Genomic DNA, 22,710 nt, shown 5'->3' on the forward strand with positions numbered 1-22,710 from the left:
TTCTATTGCAGTATTTCCCTGTATTTTGCTCCATCCATTCTTCCTTCAATTTTAACAAGATGCCCAGTCCCTGCTGATGAGAAGCATCCCCAAAGCATGATGCTGCCACCACCATACTTCACTGTAGGGATGATGTGTCTTGAGGCATGGGCAGTGTTAGGTTTGTGCCACACATAGCGCTTTGAGTTTTGGCCAAAAAGCTCTATCTTGGTCTCATCTGACCACAAAACCTTTTCCCACATCGCAGCTGCGTCACTCTCATGCTTTCTGGCAAACTCCAGATGTGCTTTCAGATGGTACTTTTTGAGTAATGGCTTCTTTCTTGCCACCCTCCCATACAGGCCAGTGTTATGCAGAGCTCTTGATATGGTTGACTGGTGCACCATTACTCCACTCCCAGCCACTGAACTCTGCAGATCCTTCAAAGTGATAGTTGGCCTCTCTGTGGCTTCTCTCACAAGTCTCCTTCTTGTTTGAGCGCTGAGTTTTGAGGGACAGCCTTTTCTTGGCAGTGCCTGGGTGGTGTGATGCAGCTTCCACTTCCTGATTATTGATCCAACCTTGCTCACTGGGATATCCAAACACTTGGATATTATTTTGTACCCTTTCCCTAATCTATGCATTTGTATTACTTTATCTCTAACTTCTGTAGAATGCCCTTTGGTCTTCATTTTCCTTCAGATTCACAGCCTGACCAACGATCCTTCAACAGTGGGGGTTTTATCCAGAAAATGTGACAGCAACTTTAATGGTTCACAGGTGGAGGCCAATGGTAAGGTAATTGTGTCCTCGTTAGGGCAATTTCTTTCATCGGTGTAAACTGGGAGCTTCCACAGCACAGGAGTTGAATACTTATGCAAGCAAGATATTTCAGTTTTTTATTTTTCTTAAAAATATTTCCCAACATAAAACCAATGTCACCTTACAATAATTGATTTTGAGTTTCAGTGTTTTAAAATAAAATATCAATCAGAACGAAATTTCAATGTACCATTTGTAATTCAGTAATATGAGAGAATTGCTCAGGGGTCTGAATACTTTTGCAAGGCACTGTATATGAATATTGATGAGTCAAAATTTGAAATATTTGGCTGTAGCAGAAGGCAGTTTGTTCGCTGAGCGGTACATGAATGAGTGTCTGCAGGCAACAGTGAAGCATGGTGGAGGTTCCTTGCAAGTTTGGGGCTGCATTTCTGCAAATGGAGTTGGGGATTTGGTCAGAATTAATGGTCTCCTCGGTGCTGAGAAGCACAGGCAGATACTTATCCATCATGCAATACCATGAGGGAGGCATCTGATTGGCCCCAAATTTATTCTGCAGCATGACAACGACCCCAAACATACAGTGAAAGTCATTAAGAACTATCTTCAGCGTAAAGAAGAACAAGGAGTCCTGGAAGTGATGGTATGGCCCCCACAGAGCCCTGATCTCAACATCATCGAGTCTGCCTGGGATTACATGAAGAGAGAGAAGCAACTGAGGCTGCCTAAATCCACAGAAGAACTGTGGTTAGTTCTCCAAGATGTTTGGGCCAACCTACCTGCCGAGTTCCTTCAAAAACTGTGTGCAAGTGTATCTAGAATTATTGATGCTGTTTTGAAGGCAAAGGGTGGTCACACCAAATATGGATTTGATTTAGATTTTTCTTCTGTTCACTCACTTTGCATTTTGTTAATTGATAAATATAATCTATTAACATGTCTATTTTTGAAAACATTCTTACTTTACAGCATTTTTTCACACCTGCCTAAAACTTTTGCACAGTACTGTGTGTGTATGTATATATATATATATATATATATATATATATATATATATATATATATATATATATATATATATATATATATATATATATATAGATATATATTGTTTACATAGTAATATTGTGTGTTATTAACATTATATTTTATTTTATGTAACATGTGTGTTGAAATGCTTTGGCAACACTGGATCATGCTATGTTTGAATTTGAATTTTAATCTAGGGGCTGAGAGTTAGGAAGAGACACCTAGAGGCTGAGAGAGGTTCTGCAGAGAGAGACATCTAGAGGCTGAGAGAGATTCTCTTACCTGGTTCACTATCTCCCCTAGTGGCCGGCCCTCGTCAGTGAACTCCCTTTTGCTCCAGACGTAGGGAAGAAAATAATGACTCCCATTGCAAAGCAGTGTGATCAATTCCTGGCTAATCAAGCTCGTAGTAGTAAAACATGGACTGGGTGAAACTGCTGTACAATAGGAGTCTTATTCCTATGCGGGTATCTTTCATAAATCCAATGACTGATTTAATTAGACCAGAAGTGTTTCTCAGTGTCTTCGTTTGTCATTCACTTCGAGCTCTGTCTCTCTGTCTGTCTGCTGGGGAGTCTATTCAGCCCGGCGCACAGTTCCAGGCGTGTCCAGCAGAGGCAGGGTGCAGGGACAGCACAGCCACCAGGGGAGCACCAGACAGAGGTGTTTCCAGTGAGAACAGTCTAGTCTGTGGTCCACACTGCCTCCTTCAACCAAATACTATGTATCTGCAGCAGGGGTCTCCAATCCTGGTTCTGGAAGGCCGGTGTCCCTCCTGGTTTTTGTTCTAACTGTACACTAAATTAATTAATTGGACCACTTGAGCTTCTAATAAGACCCCCCTTGCATAGCAGTTTGACCCATTTCCTCGGGGTGGTGGGTGAGAGTGAGGGTTAGGTGGAGCGGATGTAACAATGTTCTGCACTATTGGGATACAAGCTATTGCATGATTGATTGATTTGTAACAGGAGACATCCAAAATGAATACATGCCAGGTATCTGACACTGTGGGATTCAATTGAAATTATGGTGCTAGTATTTTTTAAGTACCAAAATAACCACAAAAATACTTTAATAAAGTTTACTGACTGTAGTATTCCGAAATCCTTTGATATAAATATATACACTTAAAAAAAAGCTTTATAGAATTGTTTTAATATATATATATATATATATATATATATATATATATATATATATATATATATATATATATATATATATATAATGATTGTTTGTTTCTCTCTCTCTTTCTCTCTCTCAATATTAATGTATTGTATTATCTTCATCATGTTATCTGATTTTAAATAACAATATTGTTTTGTTTTTTGAAGCAAACCTACAAGATGACGTCTGTACAGATAAATGAATGAGTACCTTACATAGAGACCTATATCTGTGCTGTATGTAAGAATATATATATATATACATATATATATATATATATATATATAATCATTTGTTTTTGTGCAATAGATAACTAAATGTTTTTGCAAATGTGTTTTAATTAGCTGATATTTCACAAAACAAATATGCATTTATTTTTCGTGTGCCTGTATATACAAATATATGAACAATTGTCTACTACAATATGCAGCGCACGTCCTATATTTCGTCACTAGGTGGTGCCACTGTCCAGCGTCTGCGAGCGCTCCAGTAGTATAGGAAAGAGAACTCCAGACTCAACACTGCAGACCAGTAAACTAATCTAAAACATGTATGGACACATTTTTTGATATTTTGGTGAAAAACACTGAAACAGCCTTTCTGATCACCTAATTTATAAATAAAAAATTAATAAATAATAAATAGATATAAGGATACACATTGTTATGCACCTGCATGACCGTTTTCTCTTTTGATTCAGCTCGTTTTGGTTCCACAGCAGTTTTACTTTTTCAAATTACGCACACACACACACACACACACACACACACACACACACACACACACACACACACACACACACACACACACACACACTATATACAGTATATAATTAATGCAATGGTCATTATGTTCAGGTTCTATAAAGTAACATTCTTCTATGCAAAAGATGTATTGTGCATACCGGCTTCACGCAAACACTTCTGCAAAGTTGCACACTTTTTTAGGACCATGTCGTGCCCGTTGCTTTGTGATCCGCTCTGAGCAATGCCGACGCCCACACAGTTGCTTAAACATCACCGAGCGAGCTGAGAGATCCGCCTCGTATGTAAGCGCAGCAGATCTCGTTTCAATGTTGAAAGCACAGTGGCACTGTTTACTGCCGGCTGCACGGCGCGTATTCAATCACACTGCGCTTCGGACTCCAGGAGCGATGGCATTCTGTTCTATCGGCTGCCTTTTGGTTTTGGTCGCTCAGTGTAAGTATGCGATTATTCTAAAATTGATTTGATATATTTAGATAGATATGTATTTCATTTTAAAATAAGGATTTCAAACAGATCATCTTTTGCAGTGAACTAGGACTACGTTTAAGTAAATAAGAAATATAAGTTGAGATTGATTTTAGCTGACATAATTTGATATAATGTAAAATTACAATGGCATCCTTTTCTGTCGTTTGGCTTCTGAGTTTGATTGCTCAGCGTGCTGACTGCTGTAGATTCTAATATATTTCGTACTTACTTAAACGTATTCATTTGCTGCAAAATAAATCCACTTTATAAAATGCAATATTTAAAATATAATATTATTAATATATATATAATATTATATACTAATATTATATTTTAAATATTATACATATACATTGTATAAAGTGGATTTATTTTTGCAGCAAATGAAGACGTTTAAGTAAATACGAAATGAAAGTTGAGAAAAGGATTTTCTCTTACAGAATTTGATATAGTGTATAAATATTTAACGCCTGGTGACTGATGCAGTACTTGGTCGACATTGTCGACACTCAGTTTTAATTAAATAGCCTATCTCTGTAGTAATTAAATACATTTATTTTTTATGTATTTATTTGAATTTAATTTGAATTTTCCTTTTTTTCAAATAAAAACAGAATAAAAAAAGTTTCCGAACTTAGATTTCAGCTACAATATATCATTTTGTATGTGTGTATATCTTTTTGTTAGTGTTTGTTTTTGATAATCACATAGTTGTTTATTTTATCTATCTATCTATCTATCTATCTATCTATCTATCTATCTATATATCTATCTATCTATCTATCTATCTATCTATCTATCTAGATAGATAGATAGATAGATAGATAGATTGATTGATTATATATATATATATATATAGTCGTTATTTGCTTATGCGTAAAGTAAGGAGATAAGCAACAAAGCAACAACAACACAAACTTGAGACAGTAAACCTACGAGGGGTGACCCGTTGCTTCAGAGCCGTCCCGGACAATCCGATTAAGCGATCCCGTCCCCTTCTCCTTTACTGGAACGGGTTCGGCTGGTTCGACAGGACAGTCCGGGCTGCTGCTCCAAGCAGATCCGATAAAAAAAAAACACGGTCTGCGCCTCTAAATTAGGCCTTTGCGATACTTCCATATTCACTGACTGTATTTATTTTCAATGTTTTGTTGTTTTTCAGATGGGCTGACGGAACCAGTAGTTGACTCCGTCCCGTCGTTACACACCGCGGAACCGGGCGGGAATATCACGCTGAAATGCGGAGCTGATCCAAATAAAATAAACCAATATGCACATGCACGGGTTACCTGGTACCGGCAGGAGCCGGACGGGCGAATCCAGATCGTCACAACCCTGAGCACGGGTTACTTAAAAGAGGGCCGGTATTCCGGAACAGTCGACAACAAGAACGGACAGTATAATTTAACCATTGCGGGCCTCCACAGAACCGACTCGGCCGTGTATTTCTGTATAGCGAGAGCAGCTCTCCTGTTCGCACCTGGGTCCAGCACCAAACTCGTTGTATCAGGTAAGTACCGTTACAGTTACTCGGTTTAGGCATTAATCCTGCTTGTCAAAAGGGGCAGAGGTAAAAGCAGATGGCAAAACACCTTTGCGACACCAGATAGGTGTCAAAATATATTTTTAAAACTCGTGTAAGTCAGTGGCGCAATGGAATTGTAGGCTTTGCGCTTTATATATATATATATATATATATATATATATATATATATATATATATATATATATATACGCTCGCATTACAGCTTGTTAAGCAATTGAAATTCAGAATTGGTTCTATTTAGCAAATAACGCCTTATTTGCAAAATTAACGTGTGCCATCCAGACAACAGCTGGACACAGGTCAGCAGGCATCTGTCAGTCTTCTATGTCAAAGATACTGACTGATGTCACAGATGCACTTTTCCGTAGAGCAAGGGTATACACCATTTCCAATTGGGGGTGTGGAACAAAATAGAGTCGAACACAAATATTATCAGTTGTCTGGCTTCCCAAACGTGCTGTAGATAGCACACATGTTGCAATATCCCCAGAATCAAGGAATGAAAACATCATCATTGTTTAACTGTGCATGTTTTATGCGATGCTCAATGCATTATCACGGATGTAGTTGCAAAGTACCCTGGCTCATGCCACGACTCATTTATCGTGGAGAACAGCGCCTTGATCAGAAAATTCTTATAAGTGGAGGATGGCTAATTTTGGATTATATTAAATACATAATTAACACGTGGCCATTGGAAAACATATGTAACAAACGCATATTAATGTTTAACAATTGAATTATGATTTTTCACAAACATGCATAAACACTCAGATATTGCATGTTAAGAACATGAATATGAATATTAGAATTGCATCAGAGAATACTTTTTGATATTGAAATAAATATTGTTTTATTCTACAGGCACGCTGTATTATTATTATTATTATTATTATTATTATTATTATTATTATTATTATTATTATTATTATTATTTAGTCATTTAGTAGACGCTTTTATCCAAAGCGACTCACAGAGAGTAGGGGAAGCATTACAACTTTCGGTCCCAGAATCTTTTTTGGACTTCTTTATTTGACCTTCTTATGAAGACGATGCGTTTATTTTTTAGGTTATATGCTGCCGTATTTTAAATTTAGCAGGGTCTCTGGACCTTTTTGCCGAAAAGAACAGTTTTATGACGTAAAATATCATCGAGCAAAAGTTCAACTTGGGTGGCTAAGAAGTTATTTTTCTTTTATTTTTTTTCAATTGTTCTAGAAATTAATCAGCCATGTTGAAAATCCAGACGTATAATTAGGTGACAAAAGTTAAACAATCTTGCAGTGAAAATGCATCGCCACCTCTATTTTCTCTCTAAAAAATTCTCTCTGTTTTCTCTTCTGAAAATCAGTCTGATTGTGTCTGAAAATATAAAGTTTGGGATAGATGTCTCTATGTTGATTAAGCAATGGAGTTCCCTTAAGTACCATAGAAAAATCACAGCAAAAGTGTAATAATGCACAGTGAAAGCATGGTAGAACATAGGCAAGCATGGCAAAGCACAGATAGGCACAGAGAGTTCTGGTAAAGCATAGGGAAGCATTGTAAAGCACAGAGAGGTGTGGTAAAGCATAGGGAAGCATTGTAAAGCACAGAGAGTTCTGGTAAAGCATAGGGAAGCATTGTAAAGCACAGAGAGGTCTGGTAAAGCATAGGGAAGCAATGTAAAGCACAGAGAGGTCTGGTAAAGCATAGGGAAGCATTGTAAAGCACAGAGAGGTCTGGTAAAGCATAGGGAAGCATTGTAAAGCACAGAGAGGTCTGGTAAAGCAAAGGGAAGCATTGTAAAGCACAGAGAGGTATGGTAAAGCATAGGGAAGCATTGTAAAGCACAGAGAGGTCTGGTAAAGCATAGGGAAGCATTGTAAAGCACAGAGAGGTCTGGTAAAGCATAGGGAAGCATTGTAAAGCACAGAGAGGTCTGGTAAAGCATAGGGAAGCATTGTAAAGCACAGAGAGGTCTGGTAAAGCAAAGGGAAGCATTGTAAAGCACAGAGAGGTGTGGTAAAGCATAGGGAAGCATTGTAAAGCACAGAGAGGTATGATAAAGCATATGGAAGCATTGTAAAGCACAGAGAGGTGTGGTAAAGCATAGGGAAGCATTGTAAAGCACAGAGAGGTCTGGTAAAGCATAGGGAAGCATTGTAAAGCACAGAGAGGTCTGGTAAAGCATAGGGAAGCATTGTAAAGCACAGAGAGGTATGGTAAAACATAGGGAAGCATTGTAAAGCACAGAGAGGTATGGTAAAAGGGAAGCATTGTAAAGTACAGAGAGGTATGGTAAAGCATAGGGAAGCATTGTAAAGCACACAGAGGTATGGTAGCATACGGAAGCCTTGTAAAGCACAGAGAGGTATGGTAAAGCGTATTAAAAACCATAGCAAAGCAGGGTAAACTTTGGTAAATGCAGAGCATAACCATGGGAAAAGCACAGGGGACAGCTGCAAAATTGCCGCGCAAATGTACCCTGGTAACCTATGTGTATAAGGGTAAAGTGTGGTAATCCTTTATGGCTCTTGCAATTGGAACACGCTTTGGGTTTACAATGAGAGTGAACAGCAGAAAGTGAGCGGTGTGAAGAGTAACGATAACATTTGATCCCTGACGTCATCTACTTCACTTTGTTTTTCATGGTTACTAAACTTACAATATATTTGTTTATTCAAAGACTCGCTGACTGTCCCGAGTGTGGAGTTATACTCTCCGGGTCTGTCTGAAGGCGATTCGGACTGGACCGAGCCGGTTCCGGTGCTGTGTTTGGTGAGAGACACGTCTCCGGAGCGGCACCGAGTCCTCTGGACTATCGGCGCCGAGGCAGCCGCGCCGGGCAGCGCAGAGGAGGGAGAGATTGAACCCGACGGGTCCTATAGCGTGCGCAGCTACGTCACAATCAGCGCGGATCAATGGAACAGCGGCGCTGTAAAGTGCGAGGTTTACAACAACATCACCAACGTCACAGAAAAAGTCTCCACGTCACTCCAAAGGCAAGGTGAATTACGCAGCTGAAGGGTCATTATTTGAAATTTGAACATAATAAAGTTACAATGTTAAAAAGCTGCTTTTGCATATTCTGTTAAAGAACACACACTTAAAAACACAAAACATAGTGTGAAAACAATAACAACAACAACAACAACAACAATAATAATAATAATAATAATAATAATAATAATAATAATAATAATAATAATAATAATAATAATAATAATAACACATTATAATGTGTATTGTTAATATCTGTGGCGCATGTTTTGTTTCAGATTGCGTTCCTGTGTTGTTTTACGGACTGCCCGCCGTTCTCCTGCTAATTCTGGTCGTGGTGTCTGTGGCGTGTGTTTACAGAAGACTTCATAAAACTAAAACCGGTAACTGCTGGATATTCTCTTTGTGATCGCTGGTGTTTCTGCATTTGAAATATCTGCATATCATTCATATCATATACATTAGACCCTGTTACATACACACACACGCACGCACACACACACACACACACACACACACACACACACACATACATATATATATATATATATATATATATATATATATATATATATATATATATATATATATATATATATATATATATATACAGTGCCTTGCAAAAGTATTCAGACCCCTGACCAATTCTCTCATATTACTGAATTACAAATGGTACATTGAAATTTCGTTCTGTTTGATATTTTATTTTAAAACACTGAAACTCAAAATCAATTATTGTAAGGTGACATTGGTTTTATGTTGGGAAATATTTTTAAGAAAAATAAAAAACTGATATATATATATTACTATAATAAGGAGGCTGGGTGGTCCATGGGTTAAAGAAAGGGGCTTGTTATTATTATTATTATTATTATTATTATTATTATTATTATTATTATTATTATTATTATTATTATTATTTATTTCTTACCAGACGCCCTTATCCAGGGTGACTTACAATCGTAAGCAAAAACATTTCAAGAGTTACAATACAAGTAATACATGAGGTCCCCGGTTCAAATCCCCACTGACTCACTGTGTGTGACCCTGAGCAAGTCACTTCACCTCCTTGTGCTCCTTTCTTTAGATGAGACGTAAAACAAACAAGGTCCTATTGGAAGTGATTCTGCAGCAGTTGATGATGATTCATAGTTCACCCCCTAGTCTCTGTAAGCCGCTTTGTATAAAGGCGTCTGCTAAATGACTAATTCATAATAATAATATAAAAAACTGTTATATTTATTTGATTGCATTTTTACTGAACTATTGAGTATTACTATAATAATATGTTTGTTTTTTTACAATCTATAGATCACAAGTCCAGCGACGCACCCTGCCGTCCTCAGCGCCCCGCCCGACACAGAACAGTCCAGGATTACTCGGTAATCAATCTGATTCAGGGTTTTGTTTATTTATTGATAGACAAAGAGAAGGACAGGCAATACCTTTCATTGGACTAAATAAACAATAATTAATCACAAGCTTTCAAGACGTCAAAAATCTCTTCTTCAGATGAAAGTAGAAAAGAGAGACTGATGTTTCCATGTATCAACATGTATTTATTTCAAATTGCATTCGCTGGAAACACCACAGGAGCTTCAAGCAGCTGTTTTACAAAGCGTCCAGTCAGGAAGCTGGAGGAAGCGCAATGCGTGTGTTCTTGTATTCACTTCACATCATGATGTGCAATCTGCTTCAAAATGAGCACATAGCAATCTCTTACAATGATACAGGGACGCGGCGCATCCATTGAGTTCTGTGGGTAGTTAGATTATTAATGCAGATAGGGATTCTCAAACAGTTCACTAATCATAGCCAATACATTTATAGAAGATAAGAAATAAAAACAAAACACATGCGATATGTAGCACACACTTGTGTCTAATTACGACATTGTGTGCAGTAATATGTAACCAATGCACTATTGCACTATTAATATGCCATTGTAGATCATTGTAGATTACTTATTGTAATCCTAGTAGTGTAACTTACTGTGAATTACAACGTATTTAAATATGAGGCTTGCATTGTAACCCTGTGCTGTCCCTCTACCACCTGAACCCTTTCTCTTTCTTCTCAGACGGAGTACGCATCGCTCAATCTGTGACGGGCTCCACAAAGCACCGCGCTCATCTTTAAATGCAGCCGTGGACAGAGAGAGAGAGAAAGAGAGAGAGAGCTGTATACTCTTTCAATTCGAAGTCCAATTCACTGTCTATTTACATAGTAGTTAGTAAACACATGTGTAACACAATTACAATGTTATGATGCATTGTTACAATGCACTTACTGTGGAAATCCCTGTGCTCGATATAACCCTATCCCTAACACTAACCCTAACCGTTTGCTGATACAGCTGTGTACTTGCATATATTGTGCAAAAATAATTTGTAACTATGCATAATACCACTGTAATGATGATATTTACCAAATACACTGTAATGAGAGACACCATGAAAAGTGTTACCTTTTTTTTTTTTTTAAACAGCCAGACTCAAATTCCAGCCTGTCATGGTGTACGCCTACCAGGAATCTGTTTCTTTGTATTATTTTAAGAACGTCTCTTGTATATTATTTTGATATCATATAAAACCCATATGTTGCTGTAATTCTAATAAGTCACTGTATTTGAATAATTGTACATTTAAATAATAATAATAATAATAATAATAATAATAATAATAATAATAATAATAATAATAATAATAAACGTGTTTGTGAAAAAGGATTTGAACAGGTGCAGTCTTCTTCGGTGTGTTGTTGAGAATCATGAGCTGTGATCCATATTAAAAGGTGATGTTGTTGTTTGAAGATAGCGCTCCCATTAATACAAGTACAGGAACACTAAGAATCTTAACATGAGTGCGATTGCACACGTGGGGCTACCTGGGATTCGATTCCCATTGAAGTTCAAGTTTATTTCTGCAACCCCGCGGTAGTTCATTAAAGGTGCAGCAATTCCATAGTAATTATTACATTGTGTGTGTCGTCATTGGAAGGGAAATTCTATAGACCCCAATGCAGGGGAGTCCAATCCCGGTTCTGGAGGGCCGTTATTCCACTCCAGGTTTAACAGGTAACATGAGATAATGAACTACTCCAGGGATCTATGTGGACGGTTATTTAATCGATTCAATAATTAAATAATTTAGAACAGGGTTTTGAACAAAGACCCAGAGTGAACGGGTCCGCCTTGGCCGCCTTTTGGGAAGGTTTTTATTGTGTGTTTACTCTGAACGCGAATGCTCTGATTTTGAAAGCCTTTTTATCTAAAAAAAAAAAAAAAAGAAAAAAAGACATACCGTTCGTGCAATAAAATGGGAAACTCAAGCTGTATATCTCGCAAAACAATGACTATTTTTTAATGTATTAACTTAGCTCAAACTTTACCCCCGTGCCATATATGATGAAAGAAAGGAACCGCCTTCCTGCAGAAATACCCTTCTGTCGATTGCAGTCTAGTGGAAAATCACCTCGCTCTGAGAAAGCTCGTTGCGGTTTTTTACTGACAACACGCGTCTGCACTGAATACCTTGTGAAAGCGGCGTGCATTAAACCGCTCCACAGGCTCTATCAAGATACACAACCGCGGACAGAATAAGTACGCTTGCTGACCGCAAAAGAACCAGGGCTGAGTTTAAAAATACACGCGTGTCCGCATGGAAACACTAGACCAGGGTGCGCATATATATTCTTCTTGTATGTTTGTTTGTTTGTTGGTTTGTTTCCTTTATGAATTTATGAAGTGACCACAACCTGTTTGTTTGTAGAGAATGTGAATATAAAAACAAAACACAAGGTTATATTCAGGGACAAACATGATGATCATTTAATGGGTCAGTCTTTTAATACGAGGAACAACCGTTATTTTATTTATTTATTTGCAAATATAATATTTTTTGTTCCTTTTACTAAGGGAGCGATGGAGTTAACTTTTGAAAACTCTTTAAACCCACAATTCAATATAATTTGTGCAGCTTTACGCGTAAAGATCCACACAAGATTCGAGTTGTCCGGTTGCAGCAGCGACTTAGCGACCCTTTAGAATCCTGTGCTCGATTTGTGTGCTTCAGAACAGGAGGAGATGTCATTGTTATAAAACGAGAAGCAAATTCGACAACACCGACGCGCTATTAGTTAATTGCATTTGGAAATAAAATAGAACCTGAGCAGTCTGTATTGAACGCGCCCCTTTTGCTGCTGAACGCTTTGTTTAAAGGAGCTGTTTCAGACTGAAAATGAAATGCAAACTCTGCGTGTTTTTATGTGGATTTTAATACGACGCACGACAATGCACGCTGAAGCAGTAAGCAAAAAAAAAAAAAAAACGCTATACAATAACCGGAATACATTGACATCTGAATCCATGTATTTGCTCACGGAAGTCACATTAAGATTGTGAATCTATTTAACACCTTTAAAAATAAAAATACAAGATACATATGCAAAAAAGTAAAAGTATACCTCAGGGATGCATCGTGTTTTTATTATTATTATTATTATTATTATTATTATTATTATTATTATTATTATTATTATTATTATTATTATTTACAGCATGATTTTCAAAAGGGGCAAAACAAAAAGGAGGTCGCAAAATGATTTATAAAAACCTGATCGAGTCACTGAAGTATATAGCTTTCAAAGGGTTTAGATGAAATGGGTCGTGTATTCACTTGTTGACCATTAAATATATACAAATCAAGTGACGTGGTTACATTAATCATGCTTTTAAAATCATTTTGCGGTGGAGGGGTGTGTGTAACAGTATCGACGCGCACAATAGCCGTTAATTTGGGTTTCAGTGCTTGTGGTTTATTATTTTCCACTGAAGATCAGCACCAACGCGTGGTCGTTTCAGAAGGACGAATCGATCAATAAGGTGAAAAAACCACCCATGCAATTTTTATTTTATTTTTCTCTTATATATAAATATGTATATATAAGTATTGTTTTGAGTGTTTTGAGACAGGAAATAACAGACAGCCTCTCTTCTCTTGCGCAGTAAGGTCCCCTTCCCCCTCAGAACCAGACTCGACCGCCACGCCTGTCTGATCCACACAGCACCGCGCTTCATTCCGTGTCTGCAGAGCCCTGTGAGGCGGATTGCAAACGAGCGCCTTGTCTCAATGGAGCGCTTCGTGCGTAATAGAATGATCCGCATTCTAACTGTGGCAACATTCTATTCTGAAGGCAAGTCGCTTTTCATTATTATTATTATTATTATTATTATTATTATTATTATTATTATTATTATTATTATTATTATTATTATATTTTAATTGTCACACTTTACTGTGACAGTTTGAAAACAACGGTGGAGGTAATAATAATAATAATACTACTACTACTAATAATAATAATAATAATAATAATAATAATAATAATAATAATAATAATAGATTTTGATTCATTGCCAAGCCCTTATTAAAAGGTATTTGTTCATTCTATAACGATTTGGTTCTAAATATTGTTTTTCGGTAACACGTTCCATGAAGTGTCTCTATGACTGTATTCACAAACATGCGCGCTTACACATCATTACAATGGCGTTGTGCAGAGTTACCATGTACTTAATGTGGAAATCTGTGTGCTCGATATAACCCTATCACTAACACTAACCCTATCCCTAACCCTATCACTAACCCTATCCCTATCACTAACACTAACCCTATCCCTAACACTAACCCTAACCCTATCACTAACCCTATCACTAACCCTAACCCTATCCCTAACACTAACCCTATCCCTAACACTAACCCTATCCCTAACACTAACACTAACCCTAACCCTAAATCTTATTTATACAATTGTGTACTTATATATATCGTGCAAAAAGATTTACACACTAAGTTCATTGTAACTGTATGCAAGTAAATTACGCATTTAGCTACTAAGTATATAAATACACAATAATTATTCATGTAAAGTAGGTTACGCAGGTATTTAAGTAATCAGAGACACTTCATGTAAAGTGAGTTATCTGTTGTTCAAAGTTAAAAACTTTACAATTGCTGGTAGAATTCTTCTTTAAATCGCGTGGCGCAATCCACATTTTTAAACGAGATGCATCCTCAACATTAGTCCTGTTTTATGATAAACTCATGGTGTCTGTGTCTCTCTATGTATTATTTATTTATTTATTTATTTATTTATTTATTTATTTATTTATTTATTTTTTTGCAGTTTTTCTTTTTCTCAGTGCAAATCCCTCTTATTATTTCACTCGGATTGGACAGCCCGTTACCGTCCCCTGTGTCTTCAACTGGAAACTCGAATCTACCGATCAGGTCCGCTGGTTCCGAGACAACGCGAGCGGGGGACTAACCGAGCTATTCCCTGGTGAATGCGGAGATCCGGGCTCCCAATGCAGGATCACCAGCACCGTAGAGAGCAATAGAGTCACGCTAACAATCCGGGACACGCAGAGAAACGATAACGGGCGATATTACTGCGGTGAACACAGTGGCAGCTCTGTGGAATTCTCAGACGCATCCGTTGTGATCGTGTCTGGAGGTGAGTTTATACTGCATCACTGACTTTAATAATAATATAATTTTAATATGTTCGATAATCAATTCATACTTTTGGAGAAACGTTCGGTAACACTTTATATGAAGTGTCTCTGATTACTCTGTGTTTGGTTAGCAGATACTTTACAAATACACGCACACTTACACATAATTGCACCATTGCAATGTTATTATGCAGTTATAATGTACATGTTTTTGCATGATATATGTAAGTAAACAATTGCATCAGAAAAGGGTTAGGTTTCAGTTAAGGATAGGGCTAGTGTTAGGGTTAGGGTTAGTGATAGGGTTAGTGTTAGTGATAGGGTTAGTGTTAGGGATAGGGTTAGTGATAGGGTTATATCGAGCACAGAGATTTACTCATGAAGGTCATTGTAAATATGCATAATAACATGATGCTTCATGCCTGTATTTACAAAGTAACTTCTATGTAAATACACAGTAATTAGAGACGCTGCATGTCGTGTTGCCAAACGTTTTATTAAAATATATTAGTGAGCGCAAGTTATTATTGAATGTAAATACCCTGATTGCCCTATATAAATTCAATGCTATAAAATGTAATTCAGATTATTATTATTATTATTATTATTATTATTACTATTATTATTATTATTATTATTATTATTATTATTCACAGAGGAATCATCTGAAACTTAATGAAATAATAATAATAATAATAATAATAATAATAATAATAATAATAATAATAATAATAATATTATTATTATTATTATTATTATTTCATTAAGTTTCAGATGATTCCTCTGTGAATCCGTCAGTGTCTATCCTGGCCCCCCTGGCTGCCTCTGGCAGCGAGCTCGATTCCAAGGCGACCCTGACATTAGTGTGTCTATTCCGGGGCCTCTCCTCGCCTTCGGTTCGTGTCCGGTGGTTCATCTCCGGTAACTTCACGGCGGAGGGAACGCCGAGCTCCGGGATCAAAGTGAAGGAGGGCGGAGAGGGACAGGGAGACGGAGAAAGCTACCCCGCTACAAGCCGCCTGACAATCCCGGTGGAGACGTGGAGAAGCGGGGCTGAGTGCGCATGCGAAGCGCAGTTGAACTGGAACACTTCTATCCGCAGCGGGAATGTTTCATACGCTGGGATTCACGGGGCGGGTCAGTAATCTCTCACTTTCGACTCTTACTTTATCGTAATTGTAACTGGAATTGTACTCAATTGTAATTGAAATGTCAGTAAACAATTCTGCTGTAATTGTAATTGAACCCAGGTCTGGTTGCAGAGCGGTGCCTAGTTCAGTACGCCGTGTTATCCGGGGTCTCCCTCCTCGCTCTCTCCGCGGCTCTCTGCGGCTGCGCGCTGTGGACCCGCCGCCGCTTCAAACCAGGTACCGTCCCGGCCGCTCCCTCCCTGTGCGCTGGTGCGAGTTTATAGCGCTACAGCCAGTGATGGTTCTGCAGCGGGCTAGTGTATATATAGACTGTGTATAGATAGATATTAGGACCCCAGTGGTCTGTGATTAAGGGGCGGGGTCGGGTCGCTCATTCTACACCGCGAGCCAGCACGTGGTATTACTGTAGAGTGCACGTGCTTCATTTCTGTGCAGTTCTTAAGCAAGGTTATACAGTCTCTGTATTATAAGAAAGACGTTAAGAAGCAGGTTACCGGGGAGACGCTGTTCGTATTCATCTATAGACACGCAGCCTCGTTCTGATAAACTGTCAGTGACATCTCAACTTTGCATTCCCAGCGTCCACTGAAGACTCCACGCATGTCATTTACAAAAGGACCGCAGGCAGCGGAGATACAAAGGTAAAGTTGACATATTCAGTTTACGCATTAGACTTTTTCATTGTTCTATTTTTACAAACTCGCTTTTTAATCAGTTGATTTCTAATTTTATAGCATTTTGTATCAAACCATTTTTTTAATGGTTTAATTGGTTGTGTGTGTTTGTGCGTGCGTGCGTCTGTGTGTGTGCATTTGCGTGCGTGCGTGCATGCGTGATGCACTTTCTGATCCTATAGAAATGTAAATTTTATAGTACTGTATTGTATGCAAGTCAATGGGATTCAGTGTTTCGCATCTATAGTTAAGCGATCCCTTCAGCGCACGACGTCGAGTGCCCCAGGGGGATCCGCGGCCGGCTTTGCCATTTATCAATGGAGTCCTGTTCTTCTGTGACAGGATTTGGAATCCCAATTGAAAGTTTTTGGCTGAGAGGTTCAGCTATTGGTATGTGCTGTATTATTATTGATGATATATTATTTAATAAACCCTGTTGATCTCTTGCAGAGGAGAGATGAAGAGGACAGTCTGGTCACCTACGCGAGCTTGGAGTTTGAATCCCAGAAGAAGAACAACACAAAGAAGAGACGCATATAATAATAATAATAATAATAATAATAATAATAATAATAATAATAACACTATGTAACACAATTTTTGTTCCTGGGTAGTAAGTGTTATTTCCTAATTGCTTATGCCTCAAAAGTATAGAAAATGGCTATTATTCCTCACAAACTTTGCTTTTGTGACCAGGACAGTGATATTTTGAAATTTACCTATTTCCAATGAGAAAACGGGCGAATTTGTGTCTTTTCGTTCACATTAAGTCAGAAAAAAACAACATATGAATCCAAATTAACATGTATTTATACTAAAGTAATACAAAAATGACTACAAAAGATTTAGAAGTGAGTAGTTTTTTTAGATTTACGATTATACTGTAAATCACTTTCACGAATCAGCCCCCAAATGTAGTCTCCCATCATGTTCTCGTTATACTGTCCTTGGTAGCGGCGTTCAAAGTCCAGTATATCCTGGTGGAAGCGCTCGCCTTGCTCCTCCGAGTACGCTCCCATGTTCTCCTTGAATTTATCAAGATGAGCATCAAGGATATGGACTTTGAGGGACATCCTACAGCCCATTGTGCCGTAGTTCTTCACCAGAGTCTCAACCAGCTCCACATAGTTTTCGGCCTTGTGATTGCCCAGGAAGCCCCGAACCACTGCGACAAAGCTGTTCCAAGCCGCTTTCTCCTTACTAGTGAGCTTCTTGGGGAATTCATTGCACTCCAGGATCTTCTTTATCTGTGGTCCGACGAAGACACTGGCTTTGACCTTTGCCTCAGACAGCTTAGGGAAGAAGTCTTGAAGGTACTTGAAGGCTGCCGACTCCTTATCTAGAGCTCTGACAAATTGTTTCATAAGGCCCAATTTGATGTGCAGTGGTGGCATCAGCACCTTCCGGGGGTCCACCAGTGGCTCCCACTTGACGTTGTTCCTCCCCACAGAGGACTCGGTCCGCTGTGGCCAGTCCCGCCTGTGGTAGTGCGCCTTGGTGTCCCTGCTGTCCCAAAGGCAAAGATAGCAGGGAAACTTGGTAAAACCGTCTTGGAGACCCATCAGGAATGCCACCATTTTGAAGTCTCAAAATGCGTCTGCCGGATGCTTGCCGCCTCTTGATGCCATCTCAGAAAAATGCAGATATGTATCCACTTAGGCAGCTGGAACTAAACTGAACTGGTGGGCTTAAGGCCCCTGTATTTATACTACTATTTATATTACTGGAAAGTTCTAGAAAGTTCTAGAAGTTACTCCAAGTTTACTCAGCACTGAATCTATCTGGAATGTTCTGGAAAATAGGTAAATTTCAAAATATCACTGTCCTGGTCACAAAAGCAAAGTCTGTGGGGAATAATAGCCATTTTCTATACTTTTGAGGCATAAGCAATTAGGAAATAACACTTACTACCCAGGAACCAAAAAAAAAATTGTTACATGGTGTAATAATAATAATAATGAACCCTTTGGAGTAGAACGTTTGATTCTAGTTTTGATACACCCCCAACAGCGTCTTGATATAAATTTTCAACAGTAGTTTATTTTTTTATTGTTTTCTTGCTTGCTTGCGATTTGTGACGGATGCAAAGTTGAAACGATTCATATCTGTTTAAAATGATCATTATCAGGGGAAGTCTGATGCTCAGCTGTCCTCAGACCTGATTCCTCACCTCCAAGTTTTGAATCGTTTTCCAAACTGGCCAAACATTTTGCAACACCCTGTAGAATTAACAAATCGAATCGAATGAAACCGGCTGAATAATAAATATTTAATTACACACCACTTTGTTTTTTTTCCCCATATATACTGACAAAAATATGACATTTCGAAATCTAACAACTGTACTACTATTATGGCTTACTTCCAGTAGACTTTTTTTTTGCGATATAATTTAATAGTTTCTTTGATTAAATGATGTTAAATAACATAGCAAAATTATGTTCATATAGTTTTTAACTTTTGGTTGCACGTCTTCCCTGTTTAAGATCAGCCACTCGGCACACCCTCACACTGTGTAACAGTGAGCCTGTCTGTCGGTGTGTCGGTGTGTCGGTGTGTCTGTTTGTCCCAATCCTTTGTGTAGCTGCTGGTAATGCTGTGGTCTATTTCACTGCAAGTCATTGTTAACATGGAATCGCTAAACTACTTGTACTTTCAATACGCCACCACCAGAGGGTGCAGCGGTACATTAAAAAAATGCAAAAAAAAAAATGATAAAAAACAGCTGTTGAACAGACCAGGCATAATTCACAGCGCAGACGTCACCAACAAAGTCTTTATTTTTTCACACATCTTGACACATCGAAAAGCAAAACCTTGAAGGGGAAACAATGCAGAATTTCAACAGGAAGTTTAAAGCGCCTGCAAAATTATCAATTAAAAACAATCAAGTAACTTCTACAGCCAGGAGGTGCTGCACAGCAGCTGTGTGCTTTTAGTCTCCCCTTCGTATCTCACCCCTGCTGCGCTATACAGTCCTGCTTCATCTGTTCTGAGGTGCTGGCAGATCACCAGATGACTTGCAGTCAAAATCTCCAGTCTGTGCAGAGCAGGTCCAGCGGTGTGTGATTCTCAGTTGTACTGGGTATTAGGATGCACCCCTCTTTCTCTATCCCACTGTGCCCCATCGCCTCAATCCCCCCCCCCCCCCCCCCGGTTTGCACCCCTCTTTCTGGGGGTCTCAGTGAGAGTGTGTGCACCCCCCTTTCCCCTTGCCGCTGTACCCCATTGCCATGATCCCAATCAAGCCCCCAAAGTCCTTCAGGTCCACCTCCCCGTCCTGATTGGTGTCCAGCATGTGCAGGAGCTCGTCCACGAAACGGAGGCCCACACCTTTCTGCTCCAGCAAAGAGAGGGGAGAGAGGGGTCAGCAGTGAAACACACTGCACAGCACAGACTACCATTACCCCTGAGTGCAATACAGGACCACTGGATTGACATTGCAGTGCCACTGTCTGTCTGTCTGTCTGCATTGACATTCTAGTGCCACTGTCTGTCTGTCTGTCTGCATTACCATTGCAGTGACCCTGTCTGTCTGTCGGTCAGCATTGCCATTGCAGTGCCCCCATCTGTCTGTCTGTCTGCATTGCCATTGCAGTGCCACTGTCTGTCTGTCTGTCTGTATTGCCATTGAAGAGACAGGGTTCAGGGGTGAAATATTCTGCACAGCACAGACTACCATTACCCATTAGTGTAATAGATGACCACTGCATTATCTTTGTAGAGCCACTGTCTGTCTGTCTGTCTGTCTGTCTGTCTGCCTGTCTGCCTGTCTGTCTGCAATGCCATTGAAGATCATTAATGAAGCCCCCAGCCAGGGTAAACTATGGTACATTCATAGTATAACCATGGAAACGCATGGAGGAAAACTACAAAAATGCCATGCAAACCCATAGAAACGTTTCCCATACTAAACACACAGCAAAGTGTAATAAAGCACTGTGAAAGCAAAGGTAAGCATTGCAAAGAATAGTGAGGTCTGGTAAAGTATATAAATAAACAAGGCAAACCAGGGTAAGCTATGGTGAATGCATTGTATGTAGGTAAACCTCATAAGGGATTGCGCAGGTAATACAGTGCCAAGTTACCATGTACCAGACAGACAGACAGACAGACAGACAGACAGACAGACAGACAGTGTGCTATCGTATCAGGGCCAGCATTTGCCTGTTTGTCTGTACTGTGCAATATATACTGTATATGTGTATTTAATATATATGTGTACATATACCCATGGGGAAAGCGTTGGGGGGGTTATTGTGGTAAGATTTTCAATGCAAGAGTTTGAGCTGTTCTCCCTCCAGCAGTCCCTGTGTTTTATTCACACTCGCTCTCTCCAGCAGTCCCTGTGTTTGATTCTCACTCGCTCTGTCCAGCAGTCTCTGTGCTTGATTCTCACTCGCCCCCTCCAGCAGTCCCTGTGTTTGATTCACACTCGCTCCCTCCAGCAATCCCTGTGCTTGATTCTCACTCGCCCCCTCCAGCAGTCCCTGTGTTTGATTCTCACTCGCTCTCTCCAGCAGTCCCTGTGTTTGATTCACACTCGCCCCCTCCAGCAGTCCCTGTGTTTGATTCACACTCGCTCCCTCCAGCAGTCCCTGTGTTTGAGTCTCACTCGCTCTCTCTAGCAGTCCCTGTGTTTGATTCACACTCGTTCCCTCCAGCAGTCCCTGTGTTTGATTCACACTCGCTCCCTCCAGCAGTCCCTGTGTTTGAGTCTCACTCGCTCTCTCTAGCAGTCCCTGTGTTTGATACTCACTCGCTCCCTCCAGCAGTCCCTGTGTTTGATTCACACTCGTTCCCTCCAGCAGTCCCTGTGTTTGATACTCACTCGCCCGCTCCAGCAGTCCCTGTGTTCTGAAACTTGTCAAATATTTTTACAAAATTTCACAAATGTGAAAATAAATTATTCTGTATTATTCAGTAACATACGTTTCTTAGAGAGTACCTGTGGTGAACTGAAAGTGAATATAGACTTATTTCAATAGAAAATATATTTCAAAATACTTTTGTCGTGTTTTACAGCAACTGCTATTGTTGTGATGGGCTATTTTGATGCACAAAGTGTTACAAGCTTCAGTGCACTACGTGTAAAGTAATGTGATATGACAGCGTTGATTTCCGCAATTATCGCCTATAGTTACACACTAAGAAAAGCCGTTTGCATGCAGATATACAAATATCATGGATGTGGAGAATAATTCCAACACAATACAATGGTACCTGCATGAGCCGTTATTGTTAGCCTACAGTAGTGTAACTTCTTCATGCAGCAAGCCGCCAGTTCGTTTCAGCAGCACTCAGTGGATAAACCCGCCCGCAATTCTCTGTGATTAGTTGACTGTTCAGTAATTTTCCAGATTTGCACAGCGCTGTACAGACGCTTTTTAATAGTACTGGTCGTTCAACCTTCTTTAGTCACATCAAATGTTGTACTGTAATAACTTAGATATGGTACTAGTAACACACTGCATGAATATACAATATTCTGTTACCAGCGTGATGATGCTCTGGGGAAAAACGGGACGAAATGAGCGTCCCAAGAAAGGTTCTGGGGATACTGGGACCAGTGTCCCAAAAGTGGGACTGTCACCTCACCTATACATTGCTTGAAGGATTAATCGCTTTACTGTGTAAAGTATGCAGT

The 22,710-nt window shown here is 39.2% G+C and overlaps 1 protein-coding gene across 1 annotated transcript; it reads left to right on the top strand.

The window, feature by feature from the left end:
• The first annotated feature begins 3,987 nt into the window (after window positions 1-3,987).
• LOC117965163 (uncharacterized) lies at window positions 3,988-11,207 on the top strand. Its single transcript, XM_059007811.1, has 5 exons — window positions 3,988-4,157; window positions 5,356-5,703; window positions 9,000-9,104; window positions 10,033-10,103; window positions 10,802-11,207. The coding sequence occupies exons 1-5, from the start codon at window positions 4,031-4,033 to the stop codon at window positions 10,826-10,828; spliced, it is 678 nt and encodes a 225-aa protein (XP_058863794.1). The 5' UTR covers window positions 3,988-4,030; the 3' UTR covers window positions 10,829-11,207.
• The last annotated feature ends 11,503 nt before the right edge of the window (window positions 11,208-22,710 follow it).

This window comes from Acipenser ruthenus, chromosome 35 (genome assembly GCF_902713425.1).
Source record: "Acipenser ruthenus chromosome 35, fAciRut3.2 maternal haplotype, whole genome shotgun sequence".
Taxonomy (NCBI): Eukaryota; Metazoa; Chordata; class Actinopteri; order Acipenseriformes; family Acipenseridae; genus Acipenser; species Acipenser ruthenus.